The sequence below is a fragment of the Phacochoerus africanus genome, chromosome 5, assembly GCF_016906955.1.
Source record: "Phacochoerus africanus isolate WHEZ1 chromosome 5, ROS_Pafr_v1, whole genome shotgun sequence".
Taxonomy (NCBI): Eukaryota; Metazoa; Chordata; class Mammalia; order Artiodactyla; family Suidae; genus Phacochoerus; species Phacochoerus africanus.
Window position 1 is genome coordinate 43,264,066 of NC_062548.1, and position 8,267 is coordinate 43,272,332.

General features: G+C 51.0%; 1 protein-coding gene across 1 annotated transcript in view; it reads left to right on the forward strand.

Moving 5' to 3' along the window:
- The window catches only part of ADCY9 (adenylate cyclase 9), a 122,803-nt gene extending 115,361 nt beyond the window's left edge, over positions 1–7,442 (forward strand). Inside the window, exons 10-11 of the mRNA XM_047780671.1 lie at positions 984–1,025; positions 5,924–7,442. Coding sequence (XP_047636627.1) covers positions 984–1,025; positions 5,924–7,112 — 1,231 coding nt within the window. The 3' untranslated portion in view covers positions 7,113–7,442. The remainder of the gene's footprint in view (positions 1–983; positions 1,026–5,923) is intronic.
- The last annotated feature ends 825 nt before the right edge of the window (positions 7,443–8,267 follow it).

The following is an 8,267-nucleotide window of genomic DNA, read 5'->3' on the forward strand; positions in this document are numbered from 1 at the left end:
CACTGCCACCCTCATGGGCCTCTGCCACCCGGGAGAGCTGCTCTCAGGTGCTCTGCTGTGTCCCCTTTGCCAGGAGCGAGGCTGGGGGGCTGGAGGACGAAGCATCAGGGCCGAGTGGGCCTGAGTGACGCTGGCTGTATCGTGACCCCAGAGGACACCGTGCAGGCTGTGAAGAGGGTGGGGGGCTGTGTGTCCTGGGTCCCTCCCCAGCACCCAGAGAGTTCTTCAGTCACGCCTGGTCTCCATGCTCTAGAATTGGGATTGGATTGCTTCGGGCACCACCAGGAGCAAAGTCCAGCTTCTCCGCTGTGTAAGCTGCCAGCGCACCCAGCAGGGCCTGTTGAAATTGGTCCTTTGCCAGTAGACCTCACTGTTGGAACATGACTACTTTCTAGCCTGTTCAGACACCATGAGTAAATCCTTAACAGCGAAATGAATGCCCTGGATACGCTTTGTTGGTTTCGCTCTTTGGTGGGTGTGCCTGTTTTCTAAAGCTGAAACACAGGCTCTTCCATCACTGTCTTTATCATTTTGTTATTTGTCATAAGCCATGGTGTCAGATTGTAATTAAAATTTGCTATACTTAACTGTCTACCTTGATCTCCACTTAAAAAAAGAAAGTTGTGGAGTTTCTGTCGTGGCTCAGCAGAAACAAATCTGAATAGTATCCATGAGGACCCAGGTTCAATCCCTGACCTTGCCCAGTGGGTTAAGGATCTGGCATTGCTGTGAGCTGTGGTGTAGGTTGCAGACGTGGCTCAGATCTTGCATTGCTGTGGCTGTGGTGTAGGCCAGCAGCTACAGCTCCGATTTAACCCCTAGCTTGGGAACCTCCATATGCTGCGGGTGCAGCCCTAAAGAGACAGAAAAAAAAAAGAAAAGAACAGAAAAAGGAATGCTGTTTGTTTAAACTCTACTCAGATTGCTTTGGATAATGCCTTTTTTGCTTATTATAATAATAGTTTTCTGTGTTTTAATTTCAGTTCCATAGTAATTTCACACCTTGATGCAGTACAGAATTTCAGGTAAGCTTTTAACATTGTTCCTGTATCTGGATAAGTGAGAGTGACTCTAGGACTGCCCGTCATCTCTGCGCTTCCTGAACGTGATTGTGTCTGTGCATGAAAAGATCATGTGGGTTCTTACGCGTAAGCGGGAAATGGCTATTTGCTGAAGTGTGAGGTCCTCCTTGTCCTGTCCTCCTGGAAATGATTGTTAGCACGTCTGCCAGTTTCTCCTGCTCCCTGAAGGTGGAGCATCCCTGGAAACCTTTCCCAAGCCAGAAAGCGGAGAAGCAGTTACCTTAGGACACCGCTCACTGACGGACGACGTCAAGGTCAAGCGCAGGTGCTCACAGACCCAGATCAGAGCAGTGGCACCTGGACCGGGTGCTGCGCGGTTCCCAGAGGAGCGTGGCAGGGCCGCTCTGCTGCTCAGGGTGCGAGCTGCCTCTGTGACACTCGCGGCTGGACAGCCTTTTGGCTTTGGGCCTTTCTGTCTAAAAGCAAACATCCTCTGCAGATTTCTTGCATTCGCAACGGCAGGTACTCATGTATAATGTAGGTAGGTCTTTGGTCACAGCAAAGCAGTAAAATGTGAACTTTCAGCCAGTGAGAGGTTCCTATATTAGATTTGGTTTAATTTTGTTTAAACGATGACATGTTCCAAAGGAAGTCTCACAAATCGAAGAAAAGTACTGCTTTTATTCCCTAAAATCTTTTGAAATAACTGATGAGAAATTTGAAAAATTAAATATTGGACCCTTGCTCTACTATAAACACAAAATTAATTCTAAATAAATCGAAGTCAAAAACCCTTTAATTACACTGCATGTCCTTTGCTGTCCCTGCTTGTTTATGTCCTTGGATTTTACTTACACCAACCTTATCTGCTGGTTTGCCAACAGAAATGTGTGAACAAAGAATAGATTCTAAAAGCCTTAAAAATTGGTTTTTTTTTTCTCTTTTGGCCGCCCCACAGTATGTGGTGCTCCAGGGCCAAGGATCATAGCCAAGCCGCAGTTGCAACCTAAGCCACAGCTGGGGCAACCCCCGACCCTTAACCCACTGTGCCAGGCTTGGGATCAAACCTGTGTCCCAGCGCTCCCAAGATGTTGCACATCCCATTGCATCACAGTGGGAACTTCTAAACATTTTTCAAATTATATCAAACTATATCAACATGTAGAAAAAAATAAAATTAAGTAGCTCTCAAGCCTCTGCGGCAGAGATAACTTTCCGTTCTTACTGGAAATAAATAGAACCCATGTGCACAAAAAATTAAGACGGACTGAGGGGGTGGTAAAAGCAGACTGAGAAAGATATTTGTGAGACTATTATATAAAGAAGTCATTAAGACCTGCGTAGGTAAAAGACAAAACCTTCACACGAGAGGGAATGTAGCAGAAGATACACAGGTTACTCCTCAGGGCAGTGCACAATTAAATAACCGCAAAACCCCTTTGCTCTTCTAAACTGTACCTTCAAAATGTCACCATGTGAATAACTAGTGCAGGCCAGGGTGCAAGCACATTTAAAAATGGATGGTGTGTAACATGGGTTTATTTAATCCACATAGTAACCTGACACATTAGGTGACTTTGTCCTCATTTTCCAGGTGAGGAAACTGAAGCTCGGAGAAGTTAAGGAACCTGCCCACAGACACACAGCTAGTCACTGGCAGTGTTTAAACCCTGGCCTCCCTCACTACCAGGCCATGCTTTTCCTGCCATGCCTCATCACTTTTCAGAAGGTTACAATAGTTTTGAAATGTAATTGGACCATCTTAGGAAGTAATCATAAAAATGTTTATCACCTGTAACCTAATAGTTCTGTTTTTGCCTATCTGCTGAGGAAGTAATTTAGCATTTGATAAAGGCTGCATACCCCAGCTATTTTTTTTAAATTTTTTAAAATTTTATTTATTTATTTTCCACTGTACAGCATGGGGACCAAGTTACACATACATGTATACATACTTTTTCCTCCCATTGTTTTGTTGCGATGTAAGTATCTAGACATAGTTCTCAATGCTACACAGCAGGATCTCACTGTAAATCCATTCCAAGAGCAATAGTTTGCATCCGATAACCCCAAGCTCCCGCTCCCTCCCTCTCCCTTGGGCAGCCACAAGTCTATGATTTTCTTTTCTGTGGAAACGTTCATTTGTGCTGTATATTAGATTCCAGTTATAAGTGATACCATATGGTATTTGTCTTTCTCTTTCTGATTTACTTCACCCAGTATGAGAGTCTCTAGTTCCATCCGTGTTGCTGCAAATAGCATTATGTGGTTCTTTTTTATGGCTGAGTAGTATTCCATTGTGGATATATACCACATCTTCCTAATCCAATCATCTGTCGATGGACATTTGGGTTGTTTCCAGCTCTTGGCTATTGTGAACAGAGCTGCAGTGAACTTGCGGGTGCACCAACTATTGCTCACAGTGATTGATAATATTGAAAGTTCATCAGCAACTTCAGTTGTTAATAAAAAAAGAAATTAATTCTGACATATGCACCCAAATATTGCAACTGTTGAAATGGAAAGCATTTATGGTTTTCATTTTTCATTTCGTATGTGGTACTGCACATGTCTTGTCTCTCCAGCTGGGCATTTCATTACATGTGAAAAAAAGTAAGATGTTATACTTAGGATCTAACGAGGTATTTTCTCCATTTCTACAATTAAAAAATGAAATATCTGTTGACACGTTAGCTGTTGAGACATAGAATTAAAGTGGCTGTGGAGGTGTTCCCACCGTGGCACAATGGGTCAAGAATCCGACTGCAGTGCTTGGATTCCCAAACTGCACTGTGAGTTCAAGGATCCTGAGCTGCCATAGGTCACAGCTGTGACTCAGATTCCGTCCCTGGCCTAGGAACTTCCAGTTGCCTCAGATGCGGCCTTAAAAGTTGAAAGGAAGGAAGGGAAGGAGGGAGGGAGGGTGGGAGAAAGGAAGGAGGGAAGTGACAGGGGAACAAGTGCAGGTCACAGATGTCTCTGTGTGCGATGGACTGTTTCAGGACTGCAAACCAAAACACCTCGCATCTTTTTTTAAGTTAGCTTTTTATCGACCTATAGCATATGCACAGAAGAGTCCGCAGATGATAAGAACGGGTCAGTGAACGTTCACACGTGCACACGCCTGTTTAGCCGCCATCCAGACCAGGAAATAGTACGTTTACCTGCAGCCGGCCTTTCCCTCGTGCCCCTAACTAGTGCGCCCGCCCCCATCCTAGGCAGAGATCTGGGCATTGAAATACAGCAAACCATGATCAGATGCCATGTCTATGTAGCGGGTTAGGACCTCAAGAAGTCTTTCTTCGCTGTTTTTCTCTGTCTCTGAGTCCTCTTTTCCACAAGAATGAATTCCGCTTTATTTTATGCTTCCTCCCACTGGTCCATTTGTGAGGTCACATGGTGCGTTAGTCACATAAAATCCGTCCTTTTGGACTGAGCCTTACTGTTGGAGCAAAGGCGTCGAACCGTTGCCTCCCTCGTTCCTCCTGCAGTAGAATAAGAAATCGGGTTATAGGCTGGAGATGGTTCTCTCACCTGCTTGTCGCAGAGCTCTTCTTGGGCACCGCCTGCCGGTCTGTGCACTGGGACCCTTCCTTTTAAGCAAAGGTAAAAGCTAACAGTGCAGTTGCTTCCCTTTCCCTCCCCCCACACCCCCCCTTTCGTGGTCCCCTGCTCCGTCCGGAGGGGGCCAGCCTACGCCCGTCAGGCCAGGCCATGCCACTGGCTCTGGTCCCAGCACAACTGGGAAACCGGAGACACACCACCACTGTGTCTCCACGCTCGGCAGTGCCTGGTTCTAAGATGATGTATACATTTTGGAGTTCCCTGGTGGCCCACTGGGTTAAGGTCTGGTGCTCGGGCCCCTGCTGTGGCACAGGTTTGATCCCCAGCCTGGGAACTGCTATATGCCACAGGTGTGCCCCCCGCCCAAAAAAAGTATACATTTTACATTCTTTTAAAAAATGTGAAACTTGTCTTAAATGACTTCGACAAAACAGAACTAACCCCGGGGAGTGGGAAGGCTGGCGCAGGGGATTCTGTCAGAGAGTGTTACGTTCTGGGCTCTGAGAGGGGCGGTGTGATTCCACAGGGAGACATCCTTATTCCCAGGAGACGCGGCCCGAGCTCCACAGGATTGTCTGCAGCTTACTTTCCCAATGGTCAGCAAAGTGTGTGTGTGTGTGTGTGTGTGTGTGTGTGTGTGTGTGTGTGTGCGCGCGCGCAGTGTGTGTTGACAGAAGGGAAAAGCCCAGCAGCACAGCGTTAACAATTGTCACATCCAGGAGAAGGGTGTACAAATATTTGTTTTGTTAATCTCTTACCTTTTTTGTAAGGTAGAGATTTTTTTCCAAATGAAAAGTTGGGGGAAAAGAAAAGCTTTTAAAAATCAAGGAGCAGAGTTCCCGTTGTGGCTCAGTGGTTAATGAACCTGACTAGCTTCCGCGAGGATTCGGGTTCGATCCCTGGCCTTGCTCAGTGGGTTAAGGATCCAGCATTGCTGTGAGCTGTGGTGTAGACCGCAGATGAGGCTCAGATCCCACGTTGCTGTGGCTCTGGCGTAGGCCGGCGGCTACAGCTCCATTTGGACCCCTGGCCTGGGAACCTCCATATGCCACTGGTGTGACCCTACAAAGGCAAAAAATCAAGGAGCTAAAGACTCCTGGCAACCAAAGCAATTACAAAACACTTAGTAAAGAAACTGTGCAGAGTGACTTTATCTTGCCTCACGTTTCTGAACAGAAATGGGTCACTCTGCCACTGCGGGTGGTTGAAGGTTTGAGCTGCACAAACCCTTGTGCAGGATGCCTGTGGCTGGGCCGTTTCAGAACCTGGAAGCCCTGGGCGGTCCCCTTTCCCTCCAGGGTGAGTAAGGACGCCCTTTCTCCTCTCTTCCTCTCCAGCTCCGCGGGGAAGCCCTGCAACGCCTCGCTGCCGCCCGACAGCAGGAGCCCGGCCCGCCTGATCGGCCAGGAGGTGGTTCTGGTCTTCTTCCTCCTGCTCCTGCTGGTCTGGTTCCTGAACCGAGAGTTCGAGGTCAGCTACCGCCTGCACTACCACGGGGACGTGGAGGCGGACCTGCACCGCACCAAGATCCAGAGCATGAGGGACCAGGCCGACTGGCTGCTGAGAAACATCATCCCCTACCACGTGGCCGAGCAGCTGAAGGTCTCCCAGACCTACTCCAAGAACCACGACAGCGGGGGTGTCATCTTCGCCAGCATCGTCAACTTCGGCGAGTTCTATGAGGAGAACTACGAGGGCGGCAAGGAGTGCTACCGCGTCCTCAACGAGCTCATCGGGGACTTCGACGAGCTGCTGAGCAAGCCGGACTACAGCAGCATCGAGAAGATCAAGACCATCGGCGCCACGTACATGGCCGCGTCGGGGCTGAACGCCACGCAGGGCCGCGACGGCGGCCACCCGCAGGAGCACCTGCAGGTGCTCTTCGAGTTTGCCAGGGAGATGATGCGCGTGGTGGACGACTTCAACAACAACATGCTCTGGTTCAACTTCAAGCTCAGGGTGGGCTTCAACCATGGGCCCCTGACGGCCGGCGTCATCGGCACCACCAAGCTGCTGTACGACATCTGGGGGGACACGGTCAACATCGCCAGCCGCATGGACACCACGGGGGTGGAGTGCCGCATCCAGGTGAGCGAGGAGAGCTACCGCGTCCTGAGCAAGATGGGCTACGACTTCGACTACAGGGGCACGGTGAACGTCAAGGGCAAGGGCCAGATGAAGACCTACCTGTACCCCAGGTGCTCGGACCACGGCCTGGTACCGAAGCACCAGCTGTCCATCTCCCCCGACATCCGAGTCCAGGTGGACGGCAGCATCGGGCGCTCCCCCACGGACGAGATCGCCAACCTGGTGCCTTCTGTACAGATCTCGGACCAGGCCTCGCCGGCCTCGGATAACACGCCAGCCAGGGACGCCCCCCCGTCGGCCAAGAGACCCTGGAGGGAGCCCGGCAAAGCCGAGGAGCGGTGTCGGTTCGGCAAAGCCATAGAGAAAAGCGACTGTGAAGAATCGGGGGCGGAGGACACCGACGAACTCACCAAGCTCAGCATCTGCAGGAGGGCGTGACGCAGCCCCAGCGCCGCCCGCACCGGCGGTGCTCTGCTCGCCAGCAGCAATCTCCGCGCGTGGCTGTCGTGCGCCCCAGGCGCCCCGGCCCCGGCCCGGGCTGTGGTGTCACGTGGTCATTGCAGCCCTAACCTCTGTGTGGACCACAGGTCTTCAGGGTTCGTGTTCGTGCGTTTCTTTCCTCTTTCTTCCCCGTGGTGTGGCCGTCGGCAGCATGGAGAACAAGTGCCTTCAGGGGCTGGTGAGGCCTCGGGAGTCCGGGGAGGCGCGGCGAGGGCGTGGCGCTGGTTGGGGTTGGACGTGAAAACAAAAGCTGTGGTTAAAATATTATTTTCATTGCTTTTTCTCACGAGACACTTTTTTTTTTTTTTTTTTTTTGCTAATACATTGTTTTGAGGTTTCTTTTCTGTATACATACTAGTGTTTTTCCAGTGACCTGACCTTTCTCCGTAAACACTGACACGCACACATACTCGCGTCCATGACTCTGAGATCAAGTGCCAGTAGCTCCCTGAGCGGGGATGCAGGCGGTGGGGCCCCAGGATGCTCGGCCCCTCCCACCTGTGCCGTCCAGGGCAGCCGGGCCCCCCACCCAACGGCTTTAGGGCTTCCTCCTCTGCTGGTCAGCAACACAGCTTGTGGACCCCAGGCCTCAGGTTTCTAGAAGCCCCTTTCTTTCTGCCCCTGCCTCGGGCAGGGGGTCTTCCAGCTGGGGTGGAGGGGCCCACCTTGCAGCTGACTCCAGAGGGAGACGCAAAGCAAACATGCCAGGGGTGCGCTTATTTATTTATTTATTTGCCAGGAAATAAATGTGTTTCTGGAGGGTTGTGGGTGGTTCTGGCGAAGGGAAGGGCAGACAGATGTGCCTCAGCCTCTCTGGGCCACCTCCCCCTGCCCCTCAAAGGGCTGAGCCGGACCCGAGTGGGCCTGGCCTGCTCTGCTCCGGTCCTGTGCCCTCGGGGTCTGCCCGCTGCAGGGGTGGGCCTGGCGGGCACACGTGCAGGAAGCATCTCCTGTTATCAGCCTGCCTGTGGCAGGGTTGAGCCCGGCAAGTGGATCCCAGCCCTCTTTATTTAGATGGAGTTCTTACACTGTGGGACGGGACGGAAGCGTCCAGAGGCAGGTGAGGTGCGGAACCCGGGGAAGGACGGAAAA